The 20,164-nt window shown below is 38.0% G+C and overlaps 1 protein-coding gene and 1 long non-coding RNA gene across 2 annotated transcripts in view; one reads left to right on the top strand and one right to left on the bottom strand.

Moving 5' to 3' along the window:
* Positions 1-532: 532 nt before the first annotated feature.
* Positions 533-14,232, top strand: LOC121948835. The gene is made up of 3 exons (XR_006106191.1): positions 533-7,245; positions 11,246-11,266; positions 13,947-14,232. It is a non-coding gene; the product is annotated as an uncharacterized LOC121948835 (long non-coding RNA).
* The window catches only part of adcy5 (adenylate cyclase 5), a 107,691-nt gene continuing 95,304 nt past the window's right edge, over positions 7,778-20,164 (bottom strand). Inside the window, exons 19-21 of the mRNA XM_042494316.1 lie at positions 10,296-10,500; positions 9,849-9,973; positions 7,778-8,669 (exon numbers count right to left, since the gene is read on the bottom strand). Coding sequence (XP_042350250.1) covers positions 8,541-8,669; positions 9,849-9,973; positions 10,296-10,500 — 459 coding nt within the window. The 3' untranslated portion in view covers positions 7,778-8,540. The remainder of the gene's footprint in view (positions 8,670-9,848; positions 9,974-10,295; positions 10,501-20,164) is intronic.

Genomic DNA, 20,164 nt, shown 5'->3' with positions numbered 1-20,164 from the left:
GTATCAAGCTTTGGTATTGTACATACAATGAGTCTGCAGGTCCTTAAAAAGTATTAAAATGTCTTGAATTCAGTGGTGGAGGAAGTATTCAGATCTTTTACTTTAGTAGAAGAACTAATACCACACTGAAAAAACACTGTTACTTGTAACTGTCCTGCATTGAAAATGGTATGTAAATTAAGTACATTAAGGAAAACGCAGTTCAATATTTAAAGTAAAACTACTGAAAATGCGGAAAATTTAAATTACATTTAATCAATCTAAATGAAAATACTATTTATGATTCTTTTAATTGTATATTTAAAATTTTGTTGCAGAATGTATATATATAATGTATGAATCTTAATTTTTAACATTTTTTTTAGGTAATTTCCTTGTTTATTTGTGTTTTTTTTTTTACTTGTCTTTTCTTGTTAATTCTTGTTAATTCTTGTTAATTGTCAGGTGACTTTCTTTGATCTTTTTGCTTTTTAGTTCTAACTTTTGTTGTCATTTCTTGTTGAGTTGCTCATTGCCTTTTTTCCATGTTTGTTAAAGAAATCAAACCAATGTGCTCAGTTTTCAAAGGGTTAAGGTGCATTGCCATTACTAAAGAAACGGACCTGTGGACATCCTGTAAGTATTCTGCAGAGCGCTGAGACAACAGCTCGCACAAAGCAAACAGACATTCATCTAAATCCATTCAGTGATCTGACAACACGAGCAGATTATGCAGAAAAGAAACCAGATTAAATCATGTACCTGTGAAACATCTCAGCAGTTTATTTGACTGTAAAAAAAGAAGAAGAAGAAGAGCATAGTGTTTGGCATGACAACAGAAACAACCCCAGATGTTTTTTGTCACAGACGCTGCCTCACCTTTATCATCATGAGGATCCTCAGCTGTAAATGTGAAAAGAGGCGAGTTTCTCTTCATCCTTAAACCTCAGTCCTCTCGTATCCTCACCCCTCCTCTCTGATCCTTCTCTCCAACCTTGTATGTTTTCTAATGGCACATTTCCGCACAATCAACAGAAAAAAAACGGTCACATGGGTGTTGAGGGCATTCAATGAGTCACATGGGATGACACTTAAAGGTATACTCTGCAGGATTGTCCTAAAAAACAAAACAACATATAGACTGACTCATACATTAGTGACTGCTCTCCATCATTATGACCCACTACAACAGTGTGGTTGAGTATTTATCTCTGTTTACAAACCGTAAGCAACAATTCCTGCATGGTGTACCTTTAAAGGAACAGTTCACCTCAAAATCAAAAATACATATTTTTTTCTTACCTGCAGCGTAGTTTATCTGTTTAGATTGTTTTTCTGTGAGTTGCCGAGTGTTGGAGATATCAGCTGTAGAGATGTCTGTCTTCTCTCCAGTATAATGTTACTAACTACATGTGCTCAGCTCAAAGTGCCAAAAAAAGCATTTGAAAAACTTTAGAGCAATGTCTCTTTCCAGAAATCAGGACCTGGTTAGTAACAGTGACTTTTATGGTATAAATTAAAAAAAATATCAGCTGATATATGTCTGCACTGCTGATAGAAGTCACCGATGGCGTACCTTGCAACAGACATTTAAAACAGTTAAAAAACACTTCCTTGTCTCCTGCATTTTCATGTACTGAATACTGACTTTCCCTGCCAAGGACTTAGTTGATTATCAGTTTGACTCATATATTGGTAGTGTTTTCGACAGAGTTCACTGCTGATACAGAGGTAAATAGAACATCAAAAATGGATCTAGTGTCTGGATGATTGGTTTAGTGAGTAAGTCAAGTGGTTAGTGTATCAGAAGTTGCTGGTTCAAGTCTTGTTTGGAACATTTAACTTTTATGATATAAATAAAATAAAATATCAGTTAATATAAGTCTGCTCTGCTGAAAGAAGTCACCGATGGCGTACCTTGCAACAAACATTTAAAACAGTTAAAAAACACTTCCTTGTCTCCTGCATTCTCATGTACTGAATACTGACTTTCCCTGCCAAGGACTTAGTTGATTATCAGTTTGACTCATATATTGGTAGTGTTTTCAAGAGTTCACTGCTGATACAGAGGTAAATAGAACATCAAAAATGGATCTAGTGTCTGGGTGTTTGGCTTAGTGGATAAGTCAGGGGGTTAGTGTGCCAGAGGTTGCTGGTTCAAGTCTCACCTAGAACAGGTGACATTTAATTACTTAAGCAGATGAATACATCAGCCAATATTTTATTTTATTTATGCCATAAACTATCATTTAGCTGTAGATTAATAATTAAGCACGTAAAGTTGAGTGAAATAACGTTTTTGCCAAGAAATCAGGTGAAGTGGTCCAAAAACAGGTAAAACCAGTATCGGCAGTGACGTCTGTTGAAAACTTGACTGATATAGCCAATGGTACCTGTAGTACCTTTGGCTTGTTTTTGGTCAGCGCTCTACTTGGGGAACCCGGCATACAGATCTGATACTAACAGGTGGAGTTAAAAACACTGCAGTCGGTTGATTGGTCAGTAGAGAATCAACACAAGATTTTCTTATATTAGGAAACTATTACTATAAAATGAAAGGATGCTTGTAGCCTCTAGCAGCAGATGTAGGCTAAGAAAAAAAAACTTAAGTCAGAGGACCAACTGCTGGCAAGTTTTAAGATGGAATTTAATCTTTACTCGAAGAAAAAAAACAAACATGTAGGACTGTCGGAGCTTTTTGAGTTACGTTAGAGAATAAATGGGAAAAAAAATACGGTCTATATGCTGCATTTGTCTGCTATGACAAGACAATGTCAAGACACAAGTTTCAAGTAACAAGCCCATTTAAATTTTGGTAATTGTAATTGTGTTATTTAATGTAAAAAGTAATTAGTTCCATGTTTAGTTACTGCCAAACGTAGGGGAACTACAGTAACACTGGTGCAAGTTGAGCAAATAGTAGATGCATGCTTCCCCATGAGAGATCTGTGGATTATCTTGAGTAACCAGGTCCTGATTTTCTGGAAAGAGACATTGATGTTGAAGTTTAAAGTTTTTTTAAATACATTTTTGAAACTTTGAGCTCCACAGGCTGATTGCAATCTAGATCCAATATACTGGAGAGAAGGCAGACATCTCTACAGCCAGTCGAGAACGATAAACAGCACTACAGAGAAGAGGAAACGTATGTATTTTTTAATTTTTTGGGTTGAACTGTCTCTTAAAGTTTTAGTAGTAGTGTGTGAAGATAATGGTTGCAGCTGTATAGTACATAAATGAAACCGAAACCATCAGAGTGGACCAGTGCAAAGTTTATCTCATTCTACAGACCCAAAGCAGCAAATGTTTGGACTGAATGCCGAGTTTCTCTTTTTGTTTTCAATCAGGAAACTAAAAGCAAAACAAACTAAATTAAAGGATAATGCAGGTGCAAATATATATATTTTCCCATGACAAGACCAAAATCATCAATGAACTGATCATGCCACCAAGTGTTCAGCATATTTATAAATAATTTAATAATTCTTCTACCTAATGTGACTTTAAATTACCTTTAGATCTTTAAAACCTTTAATGAATAAAATGTTCAAATCAAACAGAAAAAATATTTTGCTTTTTGTTATTTCATTTACAGATGTGCCTGCCTAATATATTCCTTCCAGCAGTGTGTTAATTCCCCACTTCACATTCACAGTTTCCATTTCAAGATTAGTTTTTATTAAAAAATCAAATTAAGGTCCCACCTACAGAGCAGCTGCAGAGCTCTGATTGGCCAGACTGAAAACATTGCAGCTGACCAATCAGAGCTCCTGCTGCTGCTCTGTGGGTTTTAATGACATAATTTAATATTTAATTATATATGAATGTTTCATTAGTTTTTTGATTTTCTATTTAGTCTAGAGTCACCAATTACCAAAATTAATTGTAACAACTATTTGAAGTGTACCAATTTATTAATGAATTCTTTTTAAACACTGAAGTCTGTTAATGTTTCAGTGGCACCATAAAGGCTCCAAACACTGTTTTTCATTTTGTGTCAATCCCAGTTAATACACAATACCTTAGAGCAATAAATGTGTATTCAATACACAAATAGTCCCAATAAATGATTTATTTGCTTGTGTTTGAGTAGCGTTTGCTAAAAACAACAGTTGTTTCAGTGTTTCAAAGATTTATGTCTTCACGGGGAACGCTCGACCCTGAGGGCGCAGTGTGGAGCAGAAATAGAAAAGTCAGATAATCGCTCAAGATTTTCTGACAATTTGATGATTTTGTTCTTTTCATGAGAACCACAAAATATCAAATAATGCTAGTGTTAAAAGAAACACCATTTGTATATAACCTCACTGCGTGTAACCTTGAATTTGTTGAGAAAATGTTTTTGTCCTCCACAGTGAACAGAGAGTCCAAAAAAGGTAAATGTTCAGGGTCTGCATTTAACGAAATTAAAACTATATAAAAACATCAGTTTACAAACTCTCACACAACTCTTGCAGTATTATCGAAGTCTCCAGTGGTCCCTTAAAAAGTATTAAAAGCATTGAATTTATTCATGTAAAGATCTTAAGTCTGATATCAGTCGTTCAAACGTCCTAAAAAGGCGTGATGGGAAGTATAATTTTACGCATTTTTTTTTTTGCTGTTACACTGTGAGGTCCAAAAATAATTGGTGACATCTATAATTTTAAAATGCGTTACCTAATGCCTCTTGCATTGATAACACTTAGCTCGCTGTCACTGTACTCTGCACATGGAAGTGAAAGGTGAAAAGAAGTGAAAAATTGGCTTTTTTTAAGAAACCAAGCTTTATAAGCATGCCTGAAATCGGTACAGTGCAATTCATATGAAGCTTTTGCATATTTTATGCAAAAACATTTTTCAAACACAAATTGAGGCAGTGAAATGTGAGATGTGAGTGAGAAACGCAAATTTGTCAAAACCTCCCACCACAAATGGCAGCTATTTCCCAGCTCGTCTCTATCCGTGTCTTTGCCACGAAACAAGAAAGTCATGATTTTTGCTTGACTTTTTTTTTTCCCTGTCATTTTGGTTGTTTTTTATTCAGAGTGGTATTAAAAAAGTCTTAAATCTAAATTAACCCTCAGCTGTAGTAGCTTATGCTCAGTACCTAAACACATGCATTTTTACTTAAACACTCTGATTTAAAACAGTACAGTCTCGTGCAGGGTCATGTAGTGTGCTGCCTGAAGGGGGAAGTGTTTTAAATTGTAATGCTTTAATTAAAATGCGTGTTTTTGGGAAGTACTGAGAATACCACTGGATAAATGAGACTTGGATTATACTAAACGAGTTGTGTGAGAGTTTAATATTCGATATCGTGTGGCTTTTTAAACACAGACTCCTACGACTACGATTCATAAAGAATGTAAACCTTTTTTGGATTCTCTTTTCATTGTGGAGGAGGTGAGAAAAACAAAGTTTTATTCATGGATTCAAGGTAACACTTGATGAGTAATTAATACAAAAGGTCACTTTGCAGTTAAAATGTTCTTTGCAGCCCCTTGCACAAATGTACTTTATACAGTAATATTCTCGGGTAAAACCTTGACACTCTGTCCAGACATTCGCTGATTACTGTTCTCTGTGACTCAGCCAAGACAAACAGAACTAGCTGTAGTGTTTGGAAATATCTTAACAAAAAAAACCTCATTAAAATCTGTGAAAGTGGCGGGTGAAAGACAGTTTGTCTGATGACATGCTGAGTAATACTGCAGAAAGAAAAAAAAACAACAGTAGATAAAAGGGCACATTTCCACACGGGCTCGTCTGTCCCCGTCCACAGGATGAGCATCATCACCGTCGTCAGTATAGAGTTCATATTAAAGGCCTCATCGGAGATCGTTGGACATTCATTGGGTCGTACCATCTGATTGAGCAAGCAAGAAGGGGGGTGTGGAGCGATGCAGGGAGGGGTGGACGGCTGAAAGCACTGGAGTGCAAAAAGACAGATGCATTCGCCTCCTCTAGTCTGTCATTCAAAGTGCGCGCTCTCCGGGTTTGACAGAAATGATCAGAAACATCTGATCAGCTTAATTGCTTACTTCCTGCACAAAAGAAAAACTTCAGCATTCAGGTGCGTCGATCTGCTGAAGCCAAACAGGACGTCAGCTGCGGCGTTTTGCTAGGACCAGCGAGGACTCGTGAAAATCCCGACATGAGTCATACAGTATGTACATCTGAATACACGTCGGTGTTTATAGATAGCTCTCTAATATATTAATGTACAAAATATAGAATCTTAAAATATCTGATAGGGTTTGGTGTTCTGAAGTCAAAATACAAAATGCCGAAGATTAGAAAAGCTCTTCATTGACATCCTCTTTGTGTTTCGTGTGTGTATATGTCGTCGATACTGTTGTGTAAGTTTGTGGATTTTTACGAGAAGCTTCCTGTAAACACTGCGGAGCGTTTCTCTCTGTGCGTACAATAAATCAGTTTGAACTGTCTCTGAGGGACATTCTCAACCTCTTTGTCAATCGTTAGGCTGAATTCACATCAAATCTGCGTCAAATAGTTGCGAGGTTTTTGGCAGTGGGAGTGTCCCTTAATGGCTCATTTTCGGGGGACTGGAGGGTGGAGAGAAAGCCAGTTTCCCCAACTCAGCAGCTGATTATTGGTCTTCAGTACATTTGTTTGTGTTGACTCAGTAGAATTCCTTTAGACTATCATCGCTGTATTTTTACCGCCACAAAAGACGTGCGTACACACAAAGCGAGTGCTCTCCTCTGAGGGCTCTTTTGGGATTATTGTGGCCTGAAATGCCTCATTTTACTGCAGCTTTTCCAAAAAAATTGCCATACAAGTTACAGTATTTAAAGATTTAAAATAAATTAAATTGAAATTGAAACTGCAAAATATTTGCGATGCTGTCTGAGATTTGGGGCTTTTTCTTATGAGCATTTAGTATTTCCCATAGAACTAGGATCGGTCTGTGCTGGTAGAGCTGCAGCGGGACCGTCTGTGGGCTGCTCTCATCCCGCTGTCTCTCACGTTTTTCGCAGCACCGGTGTCTTTTTATTCAATTGTTCCTTTTGAGGTTGGCAGCATGCAGCTGCATGTGCCGCCTAAAGAAAAAGCGCTGAGCTCGGTGTCTTTCCAGAGCACTCTGCCTTTTTTGACGGCCGCTCAGCACTTCAAGTCAAAAATCTCTCTTTTTATTTTCTGTTTTTTTTTAGAAAAGCGCTGGTGATGTTATTGCCGCTTTTCAGCGAGACTACCGTCACAACAGAGAAAGAAAAGTCCATGTGCGGGAGAAGATCGGCCGGCGGACGCTGGATGTTACCGGTGAGTGTTGTGCTTCTTTTATCACTATACTTTTGTAGCTTACTAGCGTCAAAGATAGGAAGAGACTGAATCATTTGTTTCTGTGGATTGTGGGCGTCTCTTGGTCTGATTGAAGGTCACGTGACTGGCAGCTTTTAGTTGAGTTTCGTTCTTCTAAAAACTTTAATTTGTTTCATGCCGCCATGTTTTTTATTTATTTTTTCATTTTTCTGCAGCAATGGATTTGATGTGAATTCAGCCTTGTGGTACGCATCCACAGGATCCGTCATTTCTACGCCTCCCACTCAGTGTCTGTGTAAGCAGCCGTGCAATGCATTCTGGTAGCGCTGCATTGCCTTTTAAAAGAGCATAAATGTATCAATTTAGGCTATTTCATACAAATTAGTTGTGTCCAGCGTGACTCGCCACCTCTGGATACTCCCAAAAAACTTGAAAAAAATAAATGTTTTTTATCTAAAATGAAGACAAATTCTGCAGCTGCATGGCTTATTTCTCACTTTAAATGTTCTCAGAAGCACACTGTGGTAAACTTTTTTTGTAACGTCAGAGAACGCTTCCAAACGCCATCTAGATTCAAATCTAGGAGCACACAGACCATGTACTCAGTAACACAGCTGTCAAGCGTCCAATGCTGGGAAGCAGCGTGACCTTTCACGTCCAAGAACGCCCCTGTGGACTCGTACCATTACTCCTCCGTCATTCTGTTAATTACTGATCAGATATCGATAAAAGGACGGATAGCGCTGCGGTGCTGGCTGAGTGTCCACACTTGAGAGATTCGTACCTGGACCACGACAACATGGACACAATGTGTTTAACATACAGTACAGAAAATCATATACATACACATAAAACTGTCAGTGTTTTACATGTACATATATACTTCAGCAGGAGAAAGGCAGAGAGAAAGACAGGAAGTGGCATAATTCATGTCCTGCCGCAGGTTTGTCCCAAAACCCTTTGAAACTCTGGCAGATTGAAGCAAATTAAATTTCTTCGAGAACATTCTTCCGTTAGGACCTTAACTCACACAGCTGGCGACATCTGTCTTTATGCACTGATTGGACATCTTTGGTCTCAATGGCAGATTCAGGCTAGCTAGGCCTCTCCCGCTCGTAGCGTCCTCTGCAGGCTGAGCTTTGGGATGAATACTCTCATCCGTCCCCCACTGTGGCCTCAGTTAAGAAAAGATCGGCGCTGTGAGAGGGGACGCTTCGGTCCGTCTCAGTCCGCCATAAGCTATCGGAGGTCCATGAGCCTGCTCGTTATGTCAGAGGCGGAGTTCAGTGGAGGGGTTAACTGCTAGATGGTCCGCCAGTGAGGAAGTAGGTCATCATCTCTCCTTTGCCTTTAACTGTGACCAAACCTCTGTATTCTAGTGTGTAGTTATAGGAGCTCAGTACCTGGTACAGGTCTGCAGTCACCTGAGGACACAGAGATGAGGAGACAGTTAGTGGACAGGTTTATTTCAGGTTCATTTAGGATGTCTACAGGTATCAGACACTTTTCAAGACTGCAGGCATTGCAGGTAAACAGTATATGTGTAGTCCTGTGCAGAGTTAGGTTTTCAATCCGATCATCAGAGTTAAGTTAAACCCACTTCAGACCAAAGATTGTCAACGAAACTAAACAGTTTTTTAACGTTGCGGTGTGAATTGGCCGACCTCGGCTCGACTAAATCACATGCGACTCAGCATGTCAAATCTACAGTGGCTGGTTTAAGAGCGAAAGGCACGTTGAGTGTTCAGGCAGGAAATCGGCTTGTTGCGAACTCCACTAGCCAAACCAAAACGACCGTCCACTATGTGTTTGCTTACTGCGGCGTTCTCTGACAACAACCCTCCGTCGCCGTTTTCAGTGTGCTAGTATCAGACTGTTTGTTGCTGCTGCTGCTCGCTGTATGTGTGTAAAAAGTCATAGTATAGTAGGTCAAAAAATAGCAATAGTAATGGATGTCGGAAAAAAATGTTTAAAAAAACAACTGTTTAAAATGTCTAAAAAAGTTAGAATATGGTATGATAAAAATCGCAATAGTAATGGATGTCAAATTGATGAAAAATGCCATAGTATAGCATATCAGAAAACACTGACGGCAAATTATAGAAGTGAAAGTATTCCAAATATATCACACCTTTAAACTGAAAATACCTTAATTTTCTTTTTCAAACCTCTTTTTAATGACTTATCAATATACACAAAAAGCTGTACATATTCAATTTACAACAGTCCCCCCAAACTGCCCTCCCCTAATCCCCCCATCATGGCTCAAGCAATAACAAAAAAGACAATAACAATGTCAACAGAGAGAAAAAACAAACAAACAAAAAAATAATTTAAATTTAAACTAAATTTTTTAGGTGACTCGTCCCTGCTGCCTCCGCTCACAGCAGTGCATGTCTTAGGTTTCACGCAGTAACTCCAGTCTGTTTCTCCAAACTAGGAGCGTACTGACCAATATCTACTGCATATTTATATTTTTGACTTATTACTTATAATCCTCATATTTTGACTATGGATACCCAAGTACTCAATACAACCCCACCTAAAAAGATCAGAACTATCCCTGTAAGAGAGTATTTTGTCAGTGCAGTGTTTCACTTCACCTGGATCCTCTCGGGTACTCCTGTACTGTCCATGCGGCTCGCCACGTTCACCGTGTTCCCCCAAATGTCATACTGAGGCTTCCTGGCTCCGATCACCCCGGCAACCACAGGGCCAATATTAAGACCTAAGAAAGAAAACAAATGACCAAATAATAACACTTTGTAATAACCATCATTAATACATGGCAAATTAATATCAAATTTAATAGTTATTCTTCTGTTAACAGATAAATAATCGTATCAATGTTTACTAGTTTTTATTAATGCTATAATCACAACATTTTATATACTATATTAAGTATTTGTTAGCTGGCTTGTAAACCAAAAAAAATTTGGTTGACAAAATGATACTTTTTGTGTTACTATTTTTTTTGAAAACTGATTAAATATTATATATATATATATCATATTAACTGAGCAACAGTAGCAGCGTTCTCTGAAACTCACCTATTTTCATCTTGAAATTGTTAAAGGAGTGCTCATTGATGTATTTCATTTGGTCCATCAGCCTCATGGCGTAGTCAGCCAGGGCGCGGATGTGCGAGCGCCCTGTCTTGTCGTATGTAGAGTCATTGAGGCCGGAGGCCGCCATGTATGTGGAGCCGATGGTCTTGATCTTCTCCAGCTGACGGAACTGATCCTCACTGATGATCTGAGGGCGGCGGGAGAGAGAGGGTTTCATGCAGTTATAGATTTATTAGGTGTCAAGTTATTAAGTCTAAATAAATGTCATTCATATTTTTTCTTGTACAAAACATTAAAACAGTTGTAGAATTTTACTTCTATTTAGAGCTGGCATATTTTCCACATCTTACTGGATGAATTTAAGGCTTATTTCAACCAGTAAGTGACTTAACAATGTGGAAAAACGAACCAATCTGGTTCCTGCCGACTTTGACTGACGTGTGTTTTACAGCGTTGAAATGGAGCCTTGTGAGTTTGGTTATAGCGATTTTGGGGCTGTTTCTGGTAAAACTAAAAGTGCAACCTCGAGGTTGTATTCCTCCACTGACCAGTCAGGTTGCACGTACCGTTAACATCCACGTCTGTGAAAACATTTTAGCTTTGAGTCAAGCTGTGCCACAGCTCAATGAAATGAAGCTTTTCGTGAACACGAGTTCAAATAAAAGCAACTTTATTTCAACATAATATACTATGACTTTTTTGGACATTGAAAATATTGACCCTTCTAACAGTTTTTTCATTATGGTGTACTATGAAATTTAGAGACACACTGTACTATGAATTTTTGGTTTTTTTTACATTTAAAATATTGACTTTTTTAACATTTGTAACATGGACTATTTTCTCTAACTTAAGTGTCTGATACCTGTAGACGCCCTATATGACTGAAACGTACCTGTCCACTAACTGTCTCTTTCTCTTTGTGTTTTCAGGGGACTGCAGACCTGTACCAGGTACTGAGCTCCTAAACTACACACTGGTGTACGACTTTTATTGAACATACTACACGATTACTTTTTCAGCACACCACTTTACTATGACATTGACATTTTATCAAGATGCTAAACTGCGACTTACTTATTGCCCCCCGGCTTGGTGCCTGTATGTTGGAGTTTACCCCCATGAACGAGAGGGTAGCCTCCCTCCGCCTTCGGGTGGGGGGTCGGATCCTGACTGTTGTTTGTGCCTACGGTCCAAGCAGCAGTTCAGAGTATCCACCCTTTTTGGAGTATTTAGAGGGGGTGCTGGAGAGTGCTCCTTCTGGGCACTTCCTCGTTCTGCTGGGGGACTTCAACACTCACGTTGGCAACGACAGTGAGACCTGGAAGGGCGTGATCTGGGGGAATGGCCACCCCGATCTGAACCCGAGTGGTGTTTTGTTATTGGACTTCTGTGCTTGCCACAGATTGTCCATAACACCTGTGCCGCAGTATGACTTTTTGACACAATGTTGGACCTTTTGCTTGAGTATGACATTTTGACAAGACTTTGGATCCTGTCCTATAGTGACTTTTTGGGGCGATTTGAGATCCCTGTGCTATAGTATGACTTTTTGGCGCAATTTCAGACCCTGTGCTACAATATGGCTTTTTGATGCAATTTTGGACCTTTTGCGTTAGTATGACTTTTTGGCGCGATTTTGGATCCTTTGCTTTAGTGTGACTTTTTGGCGCAATTTTGGACCTTTTGCTTAAGTATGACATTTTGACATGATTTGGACTCTTTGGTTAAGTATGACTTTTTGGCGCAATTTTGGACCCTGTAATAGGAAATGCATTTAGGAGCGATTTTGGGCCCTGTGCTGTAGTATGACCTTTTGGCGCAATTTTGGACCCTTTGCTTTAGTATGACAATTTGACAGGATTTTGGACCCTTTGCTTTAGTATGACTTTTTAGCGCAATTTTGGACCTTTTGTTTTAGTATGACTTTTTGGCGCAATTGTGGACCCTTTGCTTTAGTATGACTTTTTGACGCAATTTTGGACCCTTTGCTTTAGTATGACAATTTGACAGGATTTTGGACCCTTTGCTTTAGTATGACTTTTTGGCGCAAGTTTGGACCATTTGCTTAATTATGACTTTTTGGCGCAAGTTTGGACCATTTGCTTAATAATGACATTTTGACATGACTTGGACCCTTTGCTTTAGTATGACTTTTTGACGCAATTTTGGACCCTTTGCTTTAGTATGACTTTTTGACGCAATTTTGGACCCTTTGCTTTAGTATGACTTTTTGACGCAATTTTGGACCTTTTGCTTAATTATGACATTTTGACATGATTTGGACCCTTTGCTATAGTATGACTTTTTGGCACAATTTTGGACCCTTTGCTTTAGTATGACTTTTTGACGCAATTGTGGACCTTTTGCTTTAGTATGACTTTTTGGCGCAATTTTGGACCCTGTACTATTAAATGACTTTTTGGAGCTTTTTTAAACTCTTACCCGCAGTATGACTTTTTGACGCAATGTTGGACCTTTTGCTTGAATATGACATTTTGACAAGATTTTGGACCCTGTCCTATAGTATGACTTTTTGGCGGGATTTTGGACCCTTTGCTTTATTATGACTTTTTGATGCTATTTTGGACCTATTGCAATAGTATGACTTTCTGATGTGAGTTTGGACCCTGTAATAGGAAACGCATTTAGGAGCGATTTTGGACCCTGTGCTCTGGTATGACCTTTTGGCGCAATTTTGGACCCTTTGCTTTAGTATGACTTTTTGGTGCAATTTTAGACCTTTTGCTTTAGTATGACTTTTTGATGCAATTTTGGACCTTTTGCTTAATTATGACATTTTGACAAGATTTGGACCCTTTGCTTTAGTATGACATTTTGACATGATTTTGGACCCTGTGTATGACCTTTTAGTGCAATTTTGGACTGCATGCTATGGTGTGACTTTTACAGTTTGTAGTTTGAATTTTTGGTGCAATTTTGAACCCTTCGCATTAGTATGACTTTTTGACGCAATTTTGGACCTTTTGCTGGAGTATGACATTTTGACATGATTTTGGACCGTGCAATAGGGAATTAAGGTTTGGACACTGTGCTATTGTATGACTCTTTAGAGTGTTTTTTGGCGTGATTTTTGATCCTTTGCTTTAGTATGACTTTTTGACGCAGGTTTGGACTTTTTGCTGGAGTATGACATTTTGACATGATTTTGGACTCCGTGCTACAGTATGTCTTTATGACGAGATTTTGGACCCTGTGCTACAGTATGTCTTTTGGATCCTGAACTATTATATGACTTTTTGGAATGTTTTTGAACACTGTGTTAAAGAATGACTCTATGGCGCAATTTTTGGACCTTGTGCTACAGTATCACTTCCTGATGCAATTTTGGACCCTGTGTTGCAGTATGTCTTTTTGACGAGATTGTGGCCCTTTTGCTTTAGTATTACATTTTTATGCAATGTACAATACATACAATTGAACCTTCCTTGACAACAGAGCTCATTCAACCTTTAAGAAGTAAATCAAAGTTCTTTGGAGATTAAGTATAGTATAGTAGTATAGTGGTATAGACTTTTTCACATGATCCTTTGCTATAGTATGAACTTTTGTTGAGATTTCGGACCCTGTGCTATAGAATGACTTTTTGGCGTGTTTATGAATCATCATCAGCAGCAGCAGCAGCTATTTGAGCAACCGTTGACCAGAAACCACATGCTGAGGAGTGGAAATTCCCCAACTGCAGGAGGAGGAAGCTTCTACCTGAACATGACACCCCAAAGAAAAGGAAGTTTCTACAAAATCCCTGGGCCAGCCAATGAGAAGAGACAAAGAGTGGAGAGAGTGATGATGGACCTCCTGATAAAAGAGGAACAAAGGATTACTGTGAGATTTTTTTTCGCTCTTGACGCTTTTGATTCATTATGTGCCTGTGTGTTTTTTCATTATCTGGCTTAGATTCTCTGTTAGACGGTATTTGTAGCTCCTTTAACAAGGAGTGAGGTAACTGTTATTTTTGATTTATGTATTTGATATTGTTATCCTTGAATAAAGCCTGCCTTGAGCAGTTTTAACCTTTTTCTAACAACCCTGGGTGTTTGTCTTTTCATCTTTCTGAAAAACCGGTCAATGGCTAAAAAAGACAAATGACCTGTTTGCTGCTTGGCTTTGGCTGACCCTGAGTGAATAAAAAAACTCAAACAAAGCCCAGGGGATGGCAGTACTGGGGGAACTCCCAGATCCGCCCTGGATCCCCAAAGAGGGGAGGGACAGGGGACATTTCGTCAGCCCGCGTGGTAGAGGGCTGCCTCTCCCGGTCTAGCCAACCAAGACAGTAAACACTGTGGGGTAAACATCACTCAAAAAAGAGAAAAAGTAAAAGATACAGGCTGACGGTCTAATAAACCACTCTCTTGCAGGTCTGAGTTGGCTGTCAATTATTTAGTGTGTCTCAGTAACTGGGGAACACAGACTCTTAAAGAGCTGCCGCTCCTTAAAACAACACTATGGTAACATTTCGACATTGTAAATTGTGACATGTCTCTATGAGCATTAACGATTTTTTCAGCCATTTTTGGGGCATGTCAATATTTGATGGTTTTGCCATTCTATGCCATACCATACAACATGCTAAAATATGACATTTTAAAACATCAAATGTTGACATGACCCAAAAATGGTTGAAAACAACATATCATTGAGTCACGTCATGGCATAGAATGATTTTTGGCATTTGTTTCAACATTGTATGCTATGATGCAAATCTACAAGCTATTCGATGTGGTTTTCAGCCATTTTTGGGACATGTCGAAATTCGACATTTTTCGCCATACTATACTACTGGCCATTTTTTCCTCATGAAAAAATTATGACATTTTTGCACTTTTTATCGACTTTGTATGCTATGACGCGACTCAGCGAGTTATTCTATGTGGTTTTCAGCCATTTTTGGGACATGTCAAAATTTGACAGGTTTCGCCATACTATACTATGTGGGTTTTAGCCAAATTTTGACACGCTAAATTATGAGGTTTCTGGCCTTTTTTGGACTTTATTCCCACTTTGTATGCTATTATGCATCTCTACAAGCTATTCTATGTGGTTTTCAGCCATTTTTAGGAGGGGTCAAAATTTGACTTTTTCGCCATACTATACTATTGCCTTTTTCGGCCATTTTTTTTGACACGCTAAAATATGAGGTTTTTGGTCTTTTTTGGACTTTATTCCCATTTTATATACTGAAATGCATCTCTACAAACTATTCTATGTGGTTTTCAGCCATTTTTAGGACGGGCCAAAATTTGACTTTCTTCGCCATACTATACTATTGCCTTTGCGGCCATTTTTTTTGACATGCTAAAATATGAGGTTTTTGGTCTTTTTTGGACTTGATTCCCACTTTGTATGCTGTTATGCGTCTCTACAAACAATTCTATGTGGTTTTCAACCATTTTTAGGACGGGCCAAAATTTGACTTTTTTCGCCATACTATACTATTGCCTTTGCGGCCATTTTTTTTGACATGCTAAATTATGAGGTTTTTGGCCTTTTTTTGGACTTTATTCCCACTTTGTATGCTATTATGCGTCTCTACAAGCTATTCTATGTGGTTTTCAGCCATTTTTAGGAGGGGTCAAAATTTGACTTTTTCGCCATACTATACTATTGCCTTTTGCGGCCATTTTTTTTGACACGCTAAAATATGAGGTTTTTGGTCTTTTTTGGACTTTATTCCCATTTTATATACTGAAATGCATCTCTACAAACTATTCTATGTGGTTTTCAGCCATTTTTAGGACGGGCCAAAATTTGACTTTCTTCGCCATACTATACTATTGCCTTTGCGGCCATTTTTTTTGACATGCTAAAATATGAGGTTTTTGGTCTTTTTTGGACTTGATTCCCACTTTGTATGCTGTTATGCGTCTCTACAAACAATTCTATGTGGTTTTCAACCATTTTTAGGACGGGCCAAAATTTGACTTTTTTCGCCATACTATACTATTGCCTTTGCGGCCATTTTTTTTGACATGCTAAATTATGAGGTTTTTGGCCTTTTTTTGGACTTTATTCCCACTTTGTATGCTATTATGCGTCTCTACAAGCTATTCTATGTGGTTTTCAGCCATTTTTAGGAGGGGTCAAAATTTGACTTTTTCGCCATACTATACTATTGCCTTTTTCGGCCATTTTTTTTGACACGCTAAAATATGAGGTTTTTGGTCTTTTTTGGACTTTATTGCCACTTTATATACTGAAATGCATCTCTACAAACTATTCTATGTGGTTTTCAGCCATTTTTAGGACGGGCCAAAATTTGACTTTCTTCGCCATACTATACTATTGCCTTTGCGGCCATTTTTTTTGACATGCTAAAATATGAGGTTTTTGGTCTTTTTTGGACTTGATTCCCACTTTGTATGCTGTTATGCGTCTCTACAAACAATTCTATGTGGTTTTCAACCATTTTTAGGACGGGCCAAAATTTGACTTTTTTCGCCATACTATACTATTGCCTTTGCGGCCATTTTTTTTGACATGCTAAATTATGAGGTTTTTGGGCTTTTTTTGGACTTTATTCCCACTTTGTATGCTATTATGCGTCTCTACAAGCTATTCTATGTGGTTTTCAGCCATTTTTAGGAGGGGTCAAAATTTGACTTTTTCGCCATACTATACTATTGCCTTTTTCGGCCATTTTTTTGACATGCTAAAATATGAGGTTTTTGGTCTTTTTTGGACTTTATTCCCATTTTATATACTGAAATGCATCTCTACAAACTATTCTATGTGGTTTTCAGCCATTTTTAGGACGGGCCAAAATTTGACTTTTTTCGCCATACTATACTATTGCCTTTGCGGCCATTTTTTTGGCGGGCTAAAATATGAGGTTTTTGGCCTTTTTTTGGACTTTATTCCCACTTTGTATGCTATTATGCGTCTCTACAAGCTATTCTATGTGGTTTTCAGCCATTTTTAGGACGGGCCAAAATTTGACTTTTTTCACCATACTATACTATTGCCGTTGTGGCCATTTTTTTGACACGCTAAAATATGAGGTTTTTGGCCTTTTTTTGGACTTTATTCCCACTATGTATGCTATGTTGCGTCTCTACAAGCTATTCTATGTGGTTTTCAGCCATTTTCAGGAGGGGTAAAAATTTGACTTTTTCGCCATATTATACTATTGCCTTTTCGACCATTTTTTTGACATGCTGAAATATGAAGTTTTTGGCCTTTTTGGGACTTTATTTCCACTTTGTATGCTATTATGCGTTTCGAAAAGGTATTCTATGCAGTTTTCAGACATTTGTAGACGGGGGCAAAATTTGACTTTTTCGTCATACTATACTATTGCCTTTTTCGGCCATTTTTTTGACACGCTGAAATATGAGGTTTTTTGTCTTTTTTGGACTTTATTCCCATTTTATATACTGAAATGCATCTCTACAAACTATTCTATGTGGTTTTCAGCCATTTTTAGGACGGGCCAAAATTTGACTTTGTTCGCCATACTATACTATTGCCTTTGCGGCCATTTTTTTTGACATGCTAAAATATGAGGTTTTTGGTCTTTTTTGGACTTTATTCCCATTTTATATACTGAAATGCATCTCTACAAACTATTCTATGTGGTTTTCAGCCATTTTTAGGACGGGCCAAAATTTGACTTTTTTCGCCATACTATACTATTGCCTTTGCGGCCATTTTTTTGACGGGCTAAAATATGAAGTTTTTGGCCTTTTTGGGACTTTATTCCCACTTTGTATGCTATTATGCATCTCTACAAGCTATTCTATGCGGTTTTCAGACATTTTTAGACGGGGGTAAAATTTGACTTTTTCGCCATACTATACTATTGCCTTTTTCGGCCATTTTTTTGACACGCTAAAATATGAGGTTTTTGGCCTTTTTTGGACTTTATTCCCATTTTATATACTGAAATGCATCTCTACAAACTATTCTATGTGGTTTTCAGCCATTTTAAGGACGGGCCAAAATTTGACTTTCTTCGCCATACTATACTATTGCCTTTGCGGCCATTTTTTTTGACATGCTAAAATATGAGGTTTTTGGTCTTTTTTGGACTTGATTCCCACTTTGTATGCTGTTATGCGTCTCTACAAACAATTCTATGTGGTTTTCAACCATTTTTAGGACGGGCCAAAATTTGACTTTTTTCGCCATACTATACTATTGCCTTTGCGGCCATTTTTTTTGACATGCTAAAATATGAGGTTTTTGGTCTTTTTTTGGACTTTATTCCCACTTTGTATGCTATTATGCATCTCTACAAACAATTCTATGTGGTTTTCAGCCATTTTTAGGACGGGCCAAAATTTGACTTTTTTCGCCATACTATACTATTGCCTTTGCGGCCATTTTTTTGACGGGCTAAAATATGACGTTTTTGGCCTTTTTGGGACTTTATTCCCACTTTGTATGCTATTATGCATCTCTACAAGCTATTCTATGCGGTTTTCAGACATTTTTATACGGGGGCAAAATTAGACTTTTTCGCCATACTATACTATTGCCGTTTTCGGCCATTTTTTTGACACGCTAAAATATGAGGTTTTTGGTCTTTTTTGGACTTTATTCCCATTTTATATACTGAAATGCATCTCTACAAACTATTCTATGTGGTTTTCAGCCATTTTTAGGACGGGCCAAAATTTGACTTTTTTCACCATACTATACTATTGCCATTGTGGCCATTTTTTTGACATGCTAAAATATGAGGTTTTTGGCCTTTTTTTGGACTTTATTCCCACTATGTATGCTATTTTGCGTCTCTACAAGCTATTCTATGTGGTTTTCAGCCATTGTCAGGAGGGGTAAAAATTCTGATTTTTTCGCCATACTATACTATTGCCTTTTCGACCATTTTTTTGACACGCTGAAGTATTAAGTTTTTGGCCTTTTTGGTACTTTATTTCCACTTTGTATGCTATTATGCGTTTTGAAAAGGTATACTATGCAGTTTTCAGACATTTTCAGACGGGGGCAAAATTTGACTTTTTCGCCATACTATACTATTGCCTTTTCAGCCAATTTTTTGACAGGCTAAAATATGAGGTTTTTGGTCTTTTAGGGACTTTATTCCCACTTTATATACTGAAATGCATCTCTACAAACTATTCTATGTGGTTTTCAGCCATTTTTAGGACGGGCCAAAATTTGACTTTTTTCGCCATACTGTACTATTGCCTTTGCGGCCATTTTTTTGACACCCTAAAATATGAAATTTTTGGCCTATTTGGACTTTATTCCCACTTTGTATGCTATTATGCGTCTCTACAAGCTATTCTAAGTGTGTCCAGTAGGGGTGTCAACGTTTAAAAATTTTTCTACACGTGTAAACGTGACTTCTAACCGACGTGTACCCGGTAACACGATTTATGATCTTTTTCTATTGCAGTTGCGCTATATAACCACTAGATGGTTCTGTCTCCATTCAAATACCTCCTAATCTCATTAAATCAAAGCCATTCCAGTAGTTAGTTATCGGACAAAAACGTTCATTCAGCGAACAGAACTTAAAAAGTAGGCAATCCATCTCACCATTTAAGGCTTAGACCTACTTATGACAGGAAGTAAAATGAGTTGAAAATAAAATCATCAATTTTGACAGACAAGAAAACGTACAAGTGAAAGCTGGAAAAGGTTTAACCTTCTTTTTTAATCATTGTTCTAACTATTGCTCACTTTTGCACAATAGATTTTTTTAAGCTCCGCTTGTTTATCGCTTGTTGCTTGTTGTCTATGCGGCCCCGAGTCAACTTGAAGTGACCCGACACTGGCTGTGGCTGCGTTTTTTTTTTTTTAATATCAATGTAACATTGCCACCTGTGCATCTATTATGTATGCGGATAACTGCATTAGTGGGA

Source organism: Plectropomus leopardus, chromosome 10, assembly GCF_008729295.1.
Source record: "Plectropomus leopardus isolate mb chromosome 10, YSFRI_Pleo_2.0, whole genome shotgun sequence".
Taxonomy (NCBI): Eukaryota; Metazoa; Chordata; class Actinopteri; order Perciformes; family Serranidae; genus Plectropomus; species Plectropomus leopardus.
The sequence above is the reverse complement of the archived record's forward strand: the minus strand, read 5'-3'. Positions and strand labels throughout refer to the sequence as shown.